The following is a 19,268-nucleotide window of genomic DNA, read 5'->3' on the forward strand; positions in this document are numbered from 1 at the left end:
TACACAGGTGGGTGTTACACAGGCATACGACTGCAGTTTTACACAGGTATACGAGTGCAGTTTTACACAGGTGGGTGTTACACAGGTAGGGGAATACAGTTTTACAGGTGCGTGTTACACAGGTAAGGGAATGCAGTTTTACACAGGTGGGTGTTACACAGGTAGGGGAATGCAGTTTTACACAGGTGGGTGTTACACAGGTAGGGGAATGCAGTTTTACACAGGTGGGTGTTACACAGGTAGGAGACTGCAGTTTTACACAGGTGAGTGTTACACAGGTAGGGGAATGCAGTTTTACACAGGTGAGTGTTACACAGGTAGGGGACTGCAGTTTTACACAGGTGAGTGTTACACAGGTAGGGGAATGCAGTTTTACACAGGTGAGTGTTACACAGGTAGGGGAATGCAGTTTTACACAGGTGGGTGTTAAGAGTCGGGGAATGCAGTTTTACACAGGTGGGTGTTAAGTCGGGGAATACAGTTTTAGACAGGTGGGTGTTAAGAGTCGGAGAATGAAGTTTTACACAGGTGGGTGTTACACAGGTAGGGGACTGCAGTTTTACACAGGTGGGTGTTAAGAGTCGGGGAATGCAGTTTTACACAGGTGGGTGGTACACAGGTAGGGGAGTGCAGTTTTACACAGGTGGGTGTTAAGAGTCAGGGAATGCAGTTTTACACAGGTGGGGAAGTGCAGTTTTACGCAGGTGGGTGTTACACAGGTAGGGGAGTGCAGTTTTACACAGGTGGGTGGTACACAGGTAGGGGAGTGCAGTTTTACACAGGTGGGTGTTAAGAGTCGGGGAATGCAGTTTTACACAGGTGGGTGGTACACAGGTAGGGGAGTGCAGTTTTACACAGGTGGGTGTTAAGAGTCGGGGAATGCAGTTTTACACAGGTGGGTGTTAAGAGTCAGGGAATGCAGTTTTACACAAGTGGGTGTTACACAGGTAGGGGAGTGCAGTTTTCACAGGTGGGTGTTACACAGGTAGGGGAGTGCAGTTTTCACAGGTGGGTGTTACACAGGTAGGGGAGTGCAGTTTTCACAGGTGGGTGTTACACAGGTAGGGGAGTGCAGTTTTCACAGGTGGGTGTACACAGGTAGGGGAGTGCAGTTTTCACAGGTGGGTGTTACACAGGTAGGGGAGTGCAGTTTTCACAGGTGGGTGTTACACAGGTAGGGGAGTGCAGTTTTCACAGGTGGGTGTTACACAGGTAGGGGAGTGCAGTTTTCACAGGTGGGTGTTACACAGGTAGGGGAGTGCAGTTTTCACAGGTGGGTGTACACAGGTAGGGGAGTGCAGTTTTTCACAGGTGGGTGTACACAGGTAGGGGAGTGCAGTTTTACACAGGTGGGTGTTACACAGGTAGGGGAGTGCAGTTTTCACAGGTGGGTGTTACACAGGTAGGGGAGTGCAGTTTTTCACAGGTGGGTGTTACACAGGTAGGGGAGTGCAGTTTTACGCAGGTGGGTGTTACGAATCCGGGAGTGCAGTTTTACACAGGGGGGTGTGATTTCAAAGATCAGTTCAGTAAAGTTTCAATCCAAACTAGTTCCAATGTACAATCCAGAGAGGAATATTGTCCCACTGTAGAACCATCGCCGACTCTGGGATGTGGTCCGAGACTGGTGAGTACAGGAGGTGGGGCTAGGCTTGAGCGGTCAGGCCTGGGGCCGAGACGGACCACCAGGAATGGGTTCCGGGCCCGAGGCACTTTCAGTCCATCAGGTCCCTGCCCACGATCAGAATGTAGTGCGACACTAGTCTCCCCAGTCAGGGCTTGAAGGAGGAGAGCAGCCCTCCGCCGACGCCGGGGATCAAACCCGGCCCGAGGCCCGAGGCGCGGGCTAGTTGCGCACGTGAACGGGGGTCGTTGCCACGCACGCGCGCTGCGTGCGGGACCACGTGACCGCCGTTGTCAGGGTGACGAGAGGAACGCCATGCCGCTGAGCTGCCCCCGGGAGGAGACCGCGGAGGGGCCGCCCGTCAACCCACTGGGGCCGGAGCCGCTGAAGGGGAGCGGCCCCGGCCCAGGCCCAAGCCCAAGCAGCTGTCACCGCGAGCAGCAGAGGCTGACACAGGTAGGCCGGGCGGGACCTTCACCACACAGGTAACCCCTCCGTACCCCAGCCCCACCCTCGCTCGCACTCTCTGAACTTCAGTCTGGAGCATTGTCTGTCGTTTTGGGAAGGGTGTCCAGGCTTCGGGGAGGCTGCATGAGAGGTTTACCAGGAGGTGAGACAATCTTGGGTTGTCTTCTCCTGAGCCGCGAAGGCTGAGCAGAGATCTGAGCGGTTTGTGAGAACGTCAAAGAAATAGATAGTGAAATTAAAGTCTTTTTCCCCATGGTTGGAACATCTCAATATGAGAGGGCATAGCTAAAGTGAGAGGGGATAAGTTTAAAGGAGATTTACATGGCAATTACTGTCATGTGGGTAGTGGAGGCAAAGATTGATGCTGGTGTTTAAGAGGAACTTAGACACCAGAGTGTCTGAGAGAGTTTGGCCATGTGTAGAGCAGTCGTATATTTTAAATTGGCATCATGGTTGGTACAGACCAACCCTGCCCTGTACTGTTCTGTGTTCTATACATAAACAATCTGGATATGGATGTGAGTGACATGATCAGTAAGTTTACAGACTGGTGGAGTTGTTGATAGTGTAGATGGTACTCTAAGGTATGGGGTGATTGCAGTGTGTTGGTGAAATCAGCTGAGTTATACAACATTGAAACAGACCATTCATCCCAACTCATCCATTCTAGTCAAATTGCCTAGCCAACTACAACCATTCTGTATCAGCCTTTCAATATTTGGTAGGCTTCAATGAGGATTCACCCCCTCCCCACTCCTGTAAACCTCCGTGAGTACAGGGCCCAAGCTGTCAAGCAAGCTCCTCGTCTAACTCTGGTGGACACCTTTTTCACCACCCTGTTTGCTTGTGTGACCGCCTTCAGTGAACTATGTCCCATATCCCGAGGTCTCTCTCTGTTCTACAACACTCCCCAGTACCCAGGGCTCTGCCACTTCCTGTCACTGTCCTGACCTGGGCATCTGTCAGAGGTAAATTTTGTCTCCACAGTTTTTTAGAAAGGGCAGATGGAGTTTAATCCAGATAAATATGAGGTAACACACAGCATGCTGGAGGAACTCAGCAAGCCAGGGAAAATCTATGGAAAAGAGTAAACAGTCGACGACCCTTCATTCGGGACTGAGTAGGAGGTAGAAACGGGAGGTGCAGGGTAAGGGAGTATGAGGTTGGTGGCAGTAGATAGGAGATCCCCAGAGTCAATAAGGTAGGTGATGGTGCGGGAGACAACGGCCAGATTCTCCTTAGTGGGGTCCTGTTCAAGGGGTAAGTAAGAGGAGGGGTCTGAGAGTTGCTGTCTGGCCTCAGCAGGGTAGCGGACCATCCGCCAGACTAATCCAGCACCCCCCTTATCTGTGATGGTGAGGTTAGGATTAGTGCGGAGAGAGCGGAGAGCAGTGTGTTCAGAAGGAGTGAGGTTAGAAATGGAGAGAGGAGAGTGGAAGTAAAGGAGATGATAGAGACATAAGAGAGGCTGTATTGAAATCAACGGCTGAATTAAGGAAAGTAAGAGAGGAGCTTAGAGATACGAAGAGATGCTATAATAAAGTTATGGAAAGACAGGACAAAATGGAAAAGAAGCTTCAGAAGATGGAAAGAGAAATGGGGCTTATGAATGATAGAGTGGAAAAAACAGAAAATGATTTGCTTGTCTGGAATTCGGAAAGAAATCGACTCTTGGAGAAAGTGGACATGTTGAAAAATTTCAGTAGACGTAATAATATTAAAATGGTTGGTCTTACAGAAGGTATGGAAGGACAAAAGCCAATAGAATTTTTTCAAAGATGGATCCCGGAGGTTTTGCAAATGGGAGAGGAGGCTCGATCAATTGAAATTGAGCGGGCACATAGAGCTTTAAGACCAAAACCAAAAGATGACCAATATCCACGATCGATTTTAATAAAATTCTTAAGATTTCAAGACAAGAAAAGGATTCTTCAGGCAGCTGTTCGAGCTGCCAAAGATAGAAAAGGGCCATTGATAATTAAAGGGAAAAAAGTTTTTTTCTACCCTGATATAAGTTACAAACTTTTGAACAAAAGGAAGATGTTTAATCCAGTGAAAAAAACCCTATGGGAGCATGGTTATCAATTTATACTGCGTTATCCTGCAACTTTGAAGATTTTTTTGTCTGGTGGAGAAAAAAGATTTTTTGATGATTACCAGAAAGCGGAGCAGTTTGTGCAAGATTCTCTGAATATTCACCAGATACAAGAACAAACTCAGGAGAGCGAGAAAGATTGAAGATGAAGATTGGGCTTAAGAATGGATTTGTTGGATTTTTGAAGCTGGATGAATGTATAAATATAGTATTAATTATATGAGGGGGGTAAGAAAGGTTAACACTGGAGGAAATTAGTTGGGAATAATAATACTAATTTTGTCTATATATATATATATAACTTTTTTTGTTGCGGGGGAGCTGGAAGAAGCACTGACCAATTGCTACGTTAATCATGTGTGCAAGCGTGGCTATTGCCGCGACCCGTAAAATGGAGGGGGGTAGTGTTGTGTATCTTTTCATTCACAACATTAGTGGGGGGGTATTTTGTTTTTTCTTTTTTTTCTATCTTTTTTCTCTCTTTTTGCCTGGAAGGTTGGGGGGTGGGGGAACACATAGCATCATGGTGAAGTTTAAAGAGATTCCCCAAGGAACTATGAGAGTTGAGAAGATAAGTAATGTTTTAGATTGGAGTAACTTTGTTAAGAATAATGACTAATTTATTGAATTTTTTGAGTTTTAATGTTAATGGGCTTAATGGACCAGTGAAAAGAAAAAGAATCTTAACATATATTTAAAAAATGAAGATAGATTTAGCTTTTTTACAGGAAACACACCTAACAGAAACAGAACATCAGAAACTAAAGAGAGATTGGGTGGGTAATGTTGTTGCGGCCTCATTTAATTCAAAAGCGAGGGGAGTAGCAATTTTGATCAATAAAACGTTACCAATTAGAATACAAAATGTAATAACTGATTCTGCGGGGAGATATGTGATTATACATTGTCAACTTTTTTCCAAACTATGGACTTTCATGAATATTTATGCACCAAATGAAAATGATGCAAAATTCATACAAGAAACTTTTTTGAATTTGGCGGATGCACATGAAAAAATATTAATTGGAGGAGACTTTAATTTTTGCTTAGACCCAGTCTTAGATAGATCAACCAAGGCTGTTATAAAATCGAAGGTAGTAAATCTAACTTTATCATTGATGAAAGATTTAAATTTGATTGATATATGGAGAAGAATCAATCCTAAAGAAAGAGACTATTCGTTCTATTCCCATAGACATAAAACTTATTCAAGGATAGATTTTTTTCTATTATCAATACATATTCAACACAGAGTGAAAAATATGGAATCTAAAGCAAGAATATTATCAGATCATTCTCCTTTATTAATGACAATAATAATGGCTGATAAGGAAGAAGTGGCTTATAGATGGAGATTTAATTCAACATTATTAAAACGTCAAGATTTTTGTGATTTTATGAAAAACCAGATTCAATTTTTTTTGGATACAAATTTTCATTCAGTGGAGGATAAATTTATATTATGGGATGCGATGAAAGCATATCTTAGGGGACAGATAATAAGTTATACGTCTAAAATTAAGAAAGAATATATGGCAGAACTAGATCAATTGGAAAAAGAGATTACAAGAATAGAAAAAGAATCACAAAGATATATGTCAGAAGAAAAACGAAGACAACTTGTCAATAAGAAGTTACAATATAATACTCTTCAGACATATAGAACGGAAAAAGCAATTATAAGATCTAAACAAAGGTATTATGAGTTAGGTGAGAGAGCACATAAAATTCTTGCCTGGCAGTTGAAAACAGAACAAGCTTCCAAAACAATAAATGCAATTAGAACAAGGGCAAATAAAATATCTTATAAACCTCTTGAAATAAATGAAACCTTTAAAAATTTTTATTCTGAATTATATCAATCAGAATCCCAAAACGATGTTAATGAGATAGAAAGGTTTTTATCACAAGTTTCTCTTCCAAAATTGAATTTGGAAGAACAGAGGGGATTAGATATGCCTTTTACATTAAAAGAAGTTGAAGAAGCTTTAGGATCACTTCAAAGTAATAAATCTCCAGGAGAAGATGGTTTTCCACCTGAATTTTATAAAAAATTTAAAGATTTACTATTTCCTCTTTTTATGGAACTAATACGTCAAGCAGAAAAAATACATAAACTTCCAGAATCTTTTTCAACAGCGATTGTAATAGTATTGCCAAAAAAGGACAGAGATCCTATGAAACCAACTTCATACAGGCCTATTTCTTTATTGAATACGGATTATAAAATAATAGCAAAAATTTTATCGAATAGATTATCTAAGTATTTACCAAAATTAATACATATGGATCAAACAGGATTTATTAAAAATAGACAACTGGCAGATAATGTAATTCGGCTACTCAGTATAATTCATTTGGCACAAAAAAGGGATGAGAAGAGTATAGTAGTAGCTTTGGATGCAGAAAAAGCATTTGATAGATTAGAATGGGATTTTTTATTTAAAGTATTAGAAAAATATGGGTTAGGAACATCTTTTATAAATTGGATTAAAACTTTAAATTCTAACCCTAAAGCTAAAGTAGTGACAAACTCTCAAATTTCAACATCATTCCAGCTAAAAAGGTCAACTAGACAAGGTTGTCCATTATCACCTGCTCTATTTGTATTGGCGATAGAGCCATTAGCAGAACTAATTAGATTGGATCCAGATATTATGGGTTTTAGAGTTAACCAAGAGGAATATAAAATTAATCTTTTTGCCGATGATGTTTTGATCTATTTAACAAACCCACAACATTCGTTATATAAATTATCTTCCAGATTGGATGAATATGGGAAGGTATCAGGTTACAAAATAAACTGGGATAAAAGTGAAATTTTATCTCTTACTAAAGGAGACTATAGTCAATGTCGATTAGTAACCCAATTTAGATGGCCGGTAAATGGTATAAAGTATTTAGGTATAAGACTTGATAGTGATGTAAAGAATTTATATAAATTTAATTATTTACCACTATTGAAAAAAATTCAAGAAGATCTTGACAAATGGATGATACTACCAATAACATTAGTAGGTAGAGTCAATGTTGTAAAAATGAATATATTTCTGAGATTACAGTATTTGTTTCAAACATTACCAATACAATTGCCACAGAAATTTTTTCAAGAGTTAAATAAATCTGTGAGAAAATTTCTTTGGAAAGGTAAAATGTCAAGAATATCATTGGAAAAACTGACATGTAAATTTAGGTTAGGAGGGTTACAACTTCCAAACTTTAAAAATTACTATAAAGCAAATCAGCTTAGATTTATTGCATCTTTTTTTGATGATCAAAAACCAGCATGGATTAAAATAGAACTAGACAAGATAGGAGAAAATAAACCTGAAGATTTTATATATAAATGGGAATCTAAATGGATACGGGAAAAGAAAGAATCTCCTATATTAACACACTTGATTGATCTATGGAATAAGATAAATGTTGATAAGGAAACACAGAAATCTCTATTAGCAAGGAGACCTTTGTTTCAGAACAGACTTATTCCTTTTACAATGGACAATCAACTTTTATATAATTGGTACCAAAAAGGGATTAAATTTATAGGAGATTGTTTTGAGCGAGGTATATTGATGTCATTTGAACAATTAAAGGATAAATATAAAATATCTAATAATACTTTCTTTTGTTATTTTCAGTTAAGGGCTTACTTGATAGGTAAGCTGGGTCAAACAATGTTTTTGCCAAAAGCTAATGAAATTGAAATTTTAATTCAAAAAGGAAAAATTAAAAAATTTGTTTCTTGTATGTATAATTTGATTCAAGAACAGACAATTAAGCAAGGAACCCATAAGTCAAAGCAAAAATGGGAAACAGATCTGAATATTAATATTGATGAAATAAATTGGTCAAGACTTTGTCTGGACAGTATGACAAATACAATAAATGTTCGACTTAGATTAGTACAATATAATTTTTTACACCAATTATATATTACACCACAAAAAATAAATAGATTAAACTCAAATCTATCTGATAAATGTTTTCGGTGTAATCAAGAAATTGGTACTTTTTTACATTCTACTTGGTCTTGTTTTAAAATTCAACCTTTTTGGATAAATTTAAGAATCTTATTGGAACAAATTACTGGAATTCAACTTCCACATAACCCTGTATTATTTCTATTAGGTGATATTGAAGGGATAAAACCGAAACTTAAATTGAATAAATATCAGAAAGAATTTATAAAAATTGCATTGGCAGTAGCTAAGAAGACTATAGCAGTTACTTGGAAATCTGATTCGTATTTAAGTATGGATCATTGGAATAATGAAATGGCTAGTTCTATTCCACTTGAAAAAATTACTTATAATTTAAGAGATAATTATGTAACATTCTTGAATATTTGGCGCCCTTATTTACAAAAGATAGGATGTCATATTTAAGTGCTCCGACAAAGAATTTGTTTACTTGGGGAAAGTAACGAATAATTATACCAAATTTATTTTGAATCCCATGGAGCATGTGGAAACCTTCCAATATCCAGGCGGCTCTCTTTTTTTTTCTTTCTTTCTTTTAGGTAGGATTACATATGGGGGGGGAGGGTTAAGGGGAGGGGGGGTAGATTTTATCTTTTCATGTATTCTTTTTGAAAATTTAATAAAAATTATATATATAAAAAAAAAAGAAATGGAGAGAGGAGTAGTAAAATCAAGACGGTTGGTGACTTGTTGGCAGTTAGCAATGAAAAGATCTGGAGCAGATCCAAGCAGAAAACCAAAGCAAGGTGTCCCAAGAAGAGGAGAGTTGGAGATGGGAGAAGGGGTCATGGCTGTGGACTGGAGAGCCCTTGTCAAAGTAGACGGAAGAGCTTGGCATCATGGCGAGTGGAGAACTCACTGAAGTGTAGGCACGGGGGACAATGATGAGGGTTGCTCGTGTCTGAGGAGAGAGGAGGGAAGGTGGGGAGGGAGGAAGACAGAGACTTCGACTCAAGAGTTGCAGTGGGGCCTGAGAGACACAGGATTGCAGAGTTATGGTGGGAGAGGGGAAGACTGGGTTTCCAGCGGCAGTGCATGAAGTCTCTCCCTGGCGGTGCTGTCCGTCAAGGTCCAGGCTGGAGTTAAAGGACGCGCAATTAGCAGTTTGAAGGTGTCCGGGGTTGTAGGAACTGACGTTGACGGCGATGGAATCTGCTCGGGATGGTTGGAACCGGTGTTGGTGACAGTAGTGTCACCAGTACAGAGGTGACCAGAGCTGTCAGGGCTGAGGATGGAGTCAAAGTTTGAGTGGGAGTGGGAGGCCGCGACTCAGACAGGGCCACCAGGTATCTCTGCATGGCAGAAAGGGTAGCGCCTAGACCAGCAGCTATTTGAATGTGATCAGTCCTTGGTGGGTGTGAATTGAGAAGCCAGAAAATGGATCTGGAATCACGTGGCATAAGGTGCCGGCAAAGACAAGTTCCCAGGGGGGATACGTGGCTGTGGTAGTGTGTCTGGGTGAGCACATGTTCCATGAGTTGGAGGGCAGCAGAGATCACAGATGAGGAGCAGTGACAGAGGGTCTGGCTGAACTTCCATCAAAGGGAAGATTTAAATTCTTCAGGGTAGGCATCCCCCGAAGAGACCGCGGAGGCGCAGTAAATCATAAACACAAGAAATCTGCAGGTGTTGGAAATGCAACATCTTCTGGACATGTGATATGTGATGCTTTCGATTTCCAGCTTTGGATCTGCAGATCTTCTCATGTAACTGTAAGGTATCGGACTCTGGAAGCCTAAATGGGGCTAGGACATGCGGCATGAATGGTAAGGGCACTTGGGAGTGTTGAGGACAAAGAGACTTGCATGTGCAAGTCTACTGATCCTTGAAGATGATGTGGTGAAGGAGGCATATTGAAGATTGGATCAATTCATTGAATAATTACATGTATGTAGCTGATTATGTAATGATTTGAAGATTAGCTTTATTTGTCACACGTACATCAAAACAGACTGAGAAATATGTTCACAAACAACAGAAAATCTGCAGATGCTAGAAATTCAAGCAACACACAAAATGCTGGACTCATAACACGCTGGAGGAACTCAGCAGGTCGGGCAGCATCCGTGGAAATGATCAGTCGACGTTTCGGGCCGGAACCCTTCGTCAGGACGGAAACGTCAACTGATCGTTTCCACGGATGCTGCCCGACCTGCTGAGTTCCTCCAGCATTTTGTGAGTGTTGCTTTGACCCCAGCATCTGCAGATTATTTTGTGTTTACACAAAATGCTGGAGGAACTCAGCAGTCCAGGCAGCATCGATGGAAAAGAGTACAGTCGACATTTCAGGCCGAGTCCTGATGAAGGGTCTTGGCCTGAAACATTGACTGTACTCTTTTTCATCGATGCTGCCTGGCCTGCTGAGTTCCTCTAGCATTTAGTGTGTTGAGTGCAACATGTTGTTTGCATCAACAACCAGTGCAGCGTGGGGGGAAGCGTTGTCATGCTTCTGGCACCAACGCAGTGTGTCCACAAGTAACTAACCCGAACCCACAGGTCTTTGGGATATGGGAGGAAACCAGAGCACTCAGAGGAAATCCACATGGTCACCGGGAGATCGCTTACAGATAGCAGCAGCAATTGAATCTTACAGCTGGCCCCATAAAGCGTTGCACTGGACATTTTATATAAAAATACTAGCAAGCATAGAAAGGTTAAACCAGAAAACAAATAATAATTCTCCACCTAATCCCAATACACAACATTGTGGAGGAACTCAGCAGGATTATAGGTGTAGATGAAGCCACAGCTCATGAGAAGCTAGCCATCAGTAGCTTACACCACAGACGACAGGTTGCTGCAGCTACTGTGCTGTACAAAATGCACAGCAGCCACAGCCCTGCAGACCCTCGCGCCATGCTGCCTTCACCTTATGAGAGACGGTGCACCACACAATCAAGTTTATCTGTGCCTGCTCATGCTGTTTCTATGCCTGATGTGAGAACCTAATCACTGGATAGAACGCAAACAACAGGAATTCTGCAGATGCTGGAAATTCAAGCAATACACATCAAAGTTGCTGGTGAACGCAGCAGGCCAAGCAGCATCTATAGGAAGAGGCGCAGTCGACGTTTCAGGCTGAGACCCTTCGTCAGGACTAACTGAAGGAAGAGTGAGTAAGGGATTTGAAAGCTGGAGGGCTAGGCCCCACCTCCCCCTCGTACCCCATCTGTTACTCATTTTTATGCACACATTCTTTCTCTCACTCTCCTTTTTCTCCCTCTGTCCCTCTGAATATACCTCTTGCCCATCCTCTGGGTCACCCCCCCCCGCTGTCTTTCTTCCCGGACCTCCTGTCCCATGATCCTCTCGTATCCCCTTTTGCCTATCACCTGTCCAGCTCTCAGCTCTATCCCTCCCCCTCCTGTCTTCTCCTATCATTTTGCATCTCCCCCTCCCCCTCCAACTTTCAAATCCCTTACTCACTCTTCCTTCAGTTAGTCCTGACGAAGGGTCTCGGCCTGAAACGTCGACTGCACCTCTTCCTATAGATGCTGCTTGGCCTGCTGCATTCACCAGCAACTTTGATGTGTGTCACTGGATAGAAGCTTCCTTTGCTGTGCTATCAGAATTTGGAACAGCCTTCCAGATGCTGTGGTTGGAAACATCTGCGATGATGGGGTCCAAGCCTTCAAGAGTCGAGTGCACAAACACCCATCATCTCTAGGAGGGAAGTCACATGCTTCTTCATAAGCTGTCATGAAGGGGACCAGGATGGCAATGCTTGGTTGTTGGTAGGTAGGGTTAATACCTGACTTTCAAGAGAACTTGTGAGTTATGTTCCGGCTGGACTTAGTCCTTAAACTGCTGGAGAACAGTGCAGAAAGAACAGGTGCTGTTTTCTCCCGGTACGGATTAGTTTTTAGTTCCAAGTGTTCCTGCCACGTTTTGTCACCCTGCATCCTTATCCTTCAATCTCTTTGAATTATGGAGGACAGTCAAAAGTCAAAGTCTGTCCCGAGCCTTCTGGCCCATCAGGCTGGTGCTTATGCTGGTTTCTGTGGTGTGAAGCGACTGAGAGTACGAGACATCCCTCCCGCCCCCCGATGTCTCTGTCCAGCAGACTTCATCATGATCATCATGACTCCAGTATTTCTACTATTTTTAAGAGGTTTCTTAATTGTACATATGATTTTTTTTGTGTTCTATCACTGAGTAGCAGTGAACCATCTGATTGGCCTATCAGAGTTGTCTTTGGGAACTAGTTGACTTGATCAGCATTTCTGATCTGACTATTGTTCACGATTGCACTTAATAAAAAAAAAAGGTCAGGTAGTATGTATGGAAACCAGGGAGGATATGCTGTCATTTTGTAAAACTTTGTCAGACCTCACCGAAGTCCTGCCTGCAGATGCTGCCAAGCTGGAACATGCTGTGATAGAGCCGGAGAGGGTGTAGACGAGATTCACCAGGGAGTTTCAGTTACAAGGCAAATGGAGAGCCTAGGTCAGTTTTCTGTGGGACAGGGTAGGTTGAGAAGATGACATGACTGAGGTGCGTAAAATTCTGAGGTTTAAAGGTAAGGTGAGGACCTCTGTTGGTCATGATCGACCATAGATGTAGTGTCCGAGCTGTTGGCGTGCCAGTTGATACACAAGCCAATATGCAAGCCCAGGCAGTGCGATATGGAGAGCTAGCTGTTGGCCATGCAGCAGGCACCCTATCTCCCTGCAGCTGAAGGATCCACAGGAGTGGCATCTCAAGAGTTGTCAGTGAACGTAGAACTGCCTTAGGGATCCAGCTTTTCATCAGGGTTTACTCCCTAAGCCTCTCCATGTGTGGGTATAGCCATTAGGCATTGCAGGGTTGAGATCAGATTACCTTCTCCTCGATCAGTCGCCAAACATGGCTGACGAGCCTCATCTGCCAGATGGGGTAGACTGCAGGAAACATTCTCTATCTCACTGTTGGATAAGACTGGTAGACACAAATTTCAGGTACAGGGGTAGAGAGTTGGAGGGAATCTGAGTGGGACCCTTCTCACCCAGCAAGTGTACATGTTGAACTTAAGAAACATAGAAAATAGGTGCAGGAGTAGGCCATTCGGCCCTTCGAGCCTGCACCGCCATTTATTATGATCATGGCTGATCATCCAACTCAGAACCCCGCCCCAGCCTTCCCTCCATACCCCCTGACCCCTGTAGCCACAAGGGCCATATCTAACTCCCTCTTAAACATAGCCAATGAACTGGCCTCAACAGTTTCCTGTGGCAGAGAATTCCACAGATTCACCACTCTCTGTGTGAAGAAGTTTTTCCTAATCTCGGTCCTAAAAGGCTTCCCCTCTATCCTCAAACTGTGACCCCTCGTTCTGGACTTCCCCAACATCGGGAACAATCTTCCTGCCTCTAGCCTGTCCAATCCCTTTAGGATCTTATACGTTTCAATCAGATCCCCCCTCAATCTTCTAAATTCCAACGAGTACAAGCCCAGTTCATCCAGTCTTTCTTCATATGAAAGTCCTGCCATCCCAGGAATCAATCTGGTGAACCTTCTTTGTACTCCCTCTATGGCAAAGATGTCTTTCCTCAGATTAGGGGACCAAAACTGCACACAATACTCCAGGTGTGGTCTCACCAAGGCCTTGTACAACTGCAGTAGTACCTCCCTGCTCCTGTACTCGAATCCTCTCACTATAAATGCCAGCATACTATTCGCCTTTTTCACCGCCTGCTGTACCTGCATGCCCACTTTTAATGACTGGTGTATAATGACACCCAGGTCTCGTTGCACCTCCCCTTTTCCTAATCGGCCACCATTCAGATAATAATCTGTTTTCCTATTTTTGCCACCAAAGTGGATAACTTCACATTTATCCACATTAAATTGCATCTGCCATGAGTTTGCCCACTCACCCAACCTATCCAAGTCACCCTGCATCCTCTTAGCATCCTCCTCACTGCTAACACTGCCACCCAGCTTCGTGTCATCCGCAAACTTGGAGATGCTGCATTTAATTCCCTCATCCAAGTCATTAATATATATTGTAAACAACTGGGGTCCCAGCACTGAGCCTTGCGGTACCCCACTAGTCACCGCCTGCCATTCTGAAAAGGTCCCGTTTATTCCCACTCTTTGCTTCCTGTCTGCTAACCAATTCTCCACCCACACCAATACCTTACCCCCAATACCGTGTGCTTTAAGTTTGCACACTAATCTCCTGTGTGGGACCTTGTCAAAAGCCTTTTGAAAATCCAAATATACCACATCCACTGGTTCTCCCCTATCCACTCTACTAGTTACATCCTCAAAAAATTCTATGAGATTCGTCAGACATGATTTTCCTTTCACAAATCCATGCTGACTTTGTCCGATCATTTCACCGCTTTCCAAATGTGCTGTTATCACATCCTTGATAACTGACTCCAGCAGTTTCCCCACCACCGACGTTAGGCTAACCGGTCTATAATTCCCCGGTTTCTCTCTCTCTCCTTTTTTAAAAAGTGGGGTTACATTAACCACCCTCCAATCCTCAGGAACTAGTCCAGAATCTAACGAGTTTTGAAAAATTATCACTATCTTGCTGTAGAGAGAGGTGGGTCGTGAACTTACAAGTGTGGGGAGGGGAGGAGAGGGGTGGGGTGGCTGTGGAGAGGGGAGGGGAGGAGAGGGGTGGGGCGGCTGTGGGGAGGGGAGGTGTGGGTATTGGAGTTAGTCTCTAATGCAATTATGTCTGTGTGCAGATTCCATTCTGGGATTTCCATGGCCACACTCAGCAGGTGAGCTCCTGTATGTTCTGCTTCAGTGACACGAGGTTTCTCACATCTTCCTTTGATGAAACTGCAATCCTCTGGGTAAGAGTCCTTTCTCTGTGTTCATCCATTTTACCATGAGATGTTCAACTGCTGTGTGCCAGTTGTTTGAGTCAAGCTGTGGATTCCTCCTCCTCCCGCACTCCCCATGAACAATATTTCACTGAGCAGTGTGCAGGACCCTGAGCTGTCTCTATGCCTCACCCTCACCCCCTCCCTCACCCTCAAACCACCCTCTCCCTCAGGGGTTTCTAGGCAGCGATGGGTAGCAGAGCGGACTCCACACTGCTGCCCTCCTGCAATTGTTCTCTCCCTCTCCCTCCCCCTCCCCCTCTCCCTCCCCCTCCCCCTCTCCCTCCCCCTCCCCCTCCCCTACCCCTCTCCCTCCTCTTCTCCCTCCCCCTCTCCCTCCCCCTCCCCCTCTTCTAATACCAGAAGAGGTGAAAAAATAAGCATTTATCACTCTTCCTAAGAAAGCTGGAGCAATAGAATGTGAATTACATAGGACCATAAGTTTAATGAGTCATATCAACAAGATACTTCTAAGAATTTTGATGACAAGAGCTAAAGGTAAGATACAAGCTGAAATAGGCAAAGAACAATGTGGTTTTGTGAAAGACAAAGGTACAAGAAATGCAGTATTGATGTTAAGGATACTATCAGAACAAGCTATTCAAGTGCAAAAAGATTTGTTTGTTTTATCGACTACACAAAAGCATTTGATAAAGTGAAGCACAATAAGTTATTTGAAATATTACAGAAAACTCTAGATCTAGATTCGAAAGACCTCCGCCTAATCAGAAATCTGTACTGGGAACAAACTGCCGCTGTAAGAATAGATGGAGAAGTGAGTCAGTTTACGAAAATCAAGAGAGGCGTTAGACAAGGGTGTGTTTTCTCCCCTGATTTATCTAATGTGTACAGTGAAACAATATTACAAAAAATGAGACATCTTGGAAATCAAAGTTAGCGGTGAAAACATCAATAATTTCAGATATGCAGATGACACTGTGTTAATTGCAAGTACGGAGGAAGAACTACAAAACTTAATTGATATAGTTGTTGAAGAAAGTGCAAAAATGGGTCTATCTATTAATTGCAAAAAGACAGAATGTATGGTGATATCCAAAAAGAAGGAGAATCCTATCTGCAGGCTGAGAATAAATGGGGAAGATATAAAACAAGTACAGAACTTTTGCTACTTAGGAAGCTGGGTGGCATCAGATGGCAGGTGCAACATGGACATCAAAAGAAGAATAGGGATGGCAAAAGACACCTTTACGAGAATGAAGACCATACTGACCAATACTAAACTAGGCATGACAGCCCGCCTCAGAGTACTGAAATGTTACATTTATCCAGTTAGGTCATAGTCATACTTTATTGATCCTGGGGGAAATTGGTCATATGGCTCAGAATGTTGGACAATATCTAGTAACATGAGGAAACGAATTGTAGCAGCAGACATGTGGTTTTTGAGGAGGATGCAAAGAATTTCATGGATGAAACGAATATCTAACGAGGATGTCATGAACACAGCAAGCACAAAAAGAGAAATAATGTATGAGATCATGAAAAGGCAATGTGACTTCATTGGACATGTGATTAGGAAAGAGGAGTTAGAATGCACGGTAATTATGGGGAAGATTGAAGGGAAGAAAGCAAGAGGAAGACAAAGACAGATGATGATGGAGACAGCAGCCAGAGAACTGGAAATGAATACCAATGAATTGATCCACTTGACCCGAAACAGGAGTGTGTGGGCCATGGCAGTCAAAGCTCAAACTGGGCATGGCACCTGATGATGATGATGTGTAAATACAAAAGGAAAGAAATAATAATAATAAATAAGGAATAAATAATGAGGTAACGAGTTCTTGAAAGTGAGTCCATTGGTTGTGGGAACATTTCAGTGATGAGTGGGCCAAGTGAAGGTGAGTGACGTTATCCCCTTTGGTTCACGAGCCTGATGGTTGAGGGTTTCTGAACCTGGATGTGTGGGTTATGAGGCTCCTGTACCTTCCTCCCCATGGTAGAAGCAAAAAGTAAGCATCACCTGGGGTGGTAGGGGTCCCTTGATGATGAATGCTCCTTTTCTGCGACAGTGTGTCATGTAGATGTGCTCACTGGTGGGCAGGTAGACCCAATGAGCTGCACCACCCAGCAACACATCAATTTAGCCCGAGCTTAATCACAGGAACATTTACAATGACCCATTCACCTACCAACCAGTACGTCATAGGACTGTGGGAGGAAACCAGAGCACCCGGATTCCTTACTGACAGCACCAAAATTGAAACCCGAACCCTGCCACTTTTTAAAAAAGAAATTTACTTTATTCAAAAATAAAATTATGTACAATAAACCATTCAACGACTGTCAATCCTTTACAGATGTTTCCATTATGGTCTATACATGTCCATACTTATGGCCACCCACGTGGCACTCTGTTGTTTCACCTTTCCACACCGTTGTTGAGCAGTATCCTCCCCACCACCCGACCCCTCCCACTCCGGCAGGAGAAGAACCTTAAACTGTAGTCCTTCCCCACCGGGCCCTTGCGGTGGCTACACCGAGTTTCAGTGCGTCCCGCAGCACGTACTCCTGCAGCCGAGAACGTGCCAGTCGGCAGCATTCTCCCACGGACATCTCCATGTGTTGGTAGATCATCAAGTTTCGGGCTGACCAAAGAGCACCTTTCACCGAATTGATGATCTGCCAGCAGCACCGGATGTTGGTCTCTGTGTGCGTCCCCGGGAACAGCCCGTAGATCAGAGAGTCCCTGTTACGCAGCTGCTGGGGATGAAACGTGACACTAGCCCATTCATCCTCCTCCACACCTTCTCTGCGAACTCAGAGTGTGCAAAGAGCTGGGTCACAGACTCCTCCTCACTGCAGTCCTCCTGTGGGCAGCAGGGTGTGGAGACGACGTTCTGGGCGTACAGGAGGGATCTGACTGGGAGGGCCCCTGTCACCGCTAGCCAGGCGAGGTCCTGATGCCTGTTGGTGAGGTCTGGCAATGAGGCAATTTGCCAGATGAACTGGACGGTCTGCTCAGGGAAGCACCCCACTGTGTCCATCACGTCCTTCTCCAGCAGTGCCTGCAGGACATAACGTGCCGACCACTGCCTGATGGCCCTGTGGTCAAAGGCGTTCTCCTGGAAGAACTTTTCTACGAAGGACAGGTACGGTGACAACGACCAGCTGACTGGGGCGTTGCGCAGGAGTGGGGCCAGACCCATCCTTCATATTGAGCTAACCATGAAGCTACTGTTGTGCCCATGATCTGAGGTTCTTCCCATGTCAAGAATGAGGCTTCAAACTTGTTGCTTCTGATTGTTATTAAGTGTTAAGAGAACAAAGAGATTGGGGGGGGGGGGAGAGAGAGAGACACTGAACATAAAAACACAAACACGAGGAATTCTGCAGATGCTGGAAACTCAAGCAACACACATCAAAGTTGCTGGTGAACGCAGCAGGCCAGGCAGCATCTCTAGGAAGAGGTACAGTTGACGTTTCGGGCTGAGACCCCCCGTCAGGACTAACTGAAGGAAGAGCTAATAAGAGATTTAAAAGTGGGAGGGGGAGGGGGAGATCCGTCTCCGAGCCTACTTCTTCGGCAAGGATTCTTCCACCCCCACCGATGACCCCTTCTCCCGTCTTCAACCCTCCTCCTCTTCATGGACACCCTGCTCTGGTCTTCTGCCTGCCCTGGATCTCTTCATTGCTAACTGCCGACGGGACATCAACCGTCTCGACTTCACCACACCTTGTTCCAATTCCAACCTCACTCCTTCGGAACGCTCTGCTCTCCACTCCCTCCGCACTAATCCTAACCTTATTATTGAACCCGCCGATAAGGGGGGTGCTGTTGTAGTTTGGCGCACTGACCTCTACCTTGCCGAGGCACAGCGACAACTCGCGGATACCTCCTCTTATTTACCCCTCGATCGTGACCCCACTATGGAGCACCAGGCCATTGTCTCCCACACCAACACCGACTTTATCCACTCAGGGGATCTCCCATCCACTGCTACCAACCTTATAGTTCCCACACCTCGCACTTCCCGTTTCTACCTCCCACCCAAGATCCACAAACCTGCCTATCCTGGCAGACCCATTGTCTCAGCTTGCTCCTGCCCCACCGAATTCGTTTCTGCATACCTCGACATGGTTTTATCCCCCCTTGTTCAATCCTTTCCTACCTATGTTCGTGACACTTCCCATGCTCTTAAACTTTTTGATGATTTTAAGTTCCCTGGCTCCCACCGCTTTATTATCACCATGGATGTCCAGTCCCTATATACTTCCATCCCCCATCAGGAAGGTCTCAAAGCTCTACGCTT

General features: G+C 44.0%; 1 protein-coding gene across 2 annotated transcripts in view; it reads left to right on the top strand.

The window, feature by feature from the left end:
- Window positions 1-1,487: 1,487 nt before the first annotated feature.
- Window positions 1,488-19,268, top strand: part of LOC134356368 (WD repeat-containing protein 88-like) — an 82,840-nt gene continuing 65,059 nt past the window's right edge. Inside the window, exons 1-2 of one of the 2 annotated variants that reach the window (XM_063067282.1) lie at window positions 1,488-2,080; window positions 14,854-14,964. In XM_063067282.1, coding sequence (XP_062923352.1) covers window positions 1,940-2,080; window positions 14,854-14,964 — 252 coding nt within the window. In that variant the 5' untranslated portion in view covers window positions 1,488-1,939. Of the gene's footprint in view, window positions 2,081-14,853; window positions 14,965-19,268 lie in introns of those variants that run through there. The other variant, XM_063067283.1, reaches the window with a different exon arrangement.

The sequence above is a fragment of the Mobula hypostoma genome, chromosome 14, assembly GCF_963921235.1.
Source record: "Mobula hypostoma chromosome 14, sMobHyp1.1, whole genome shotgun sequence".
In the NCBI taxonomy this organism is placed as follows: Eukaryota; Metazoa; Chordata; class Chondrichthyes; order Myliobatiformes; family Myliobatidae; genus Mobula; species Mobula hypostoma.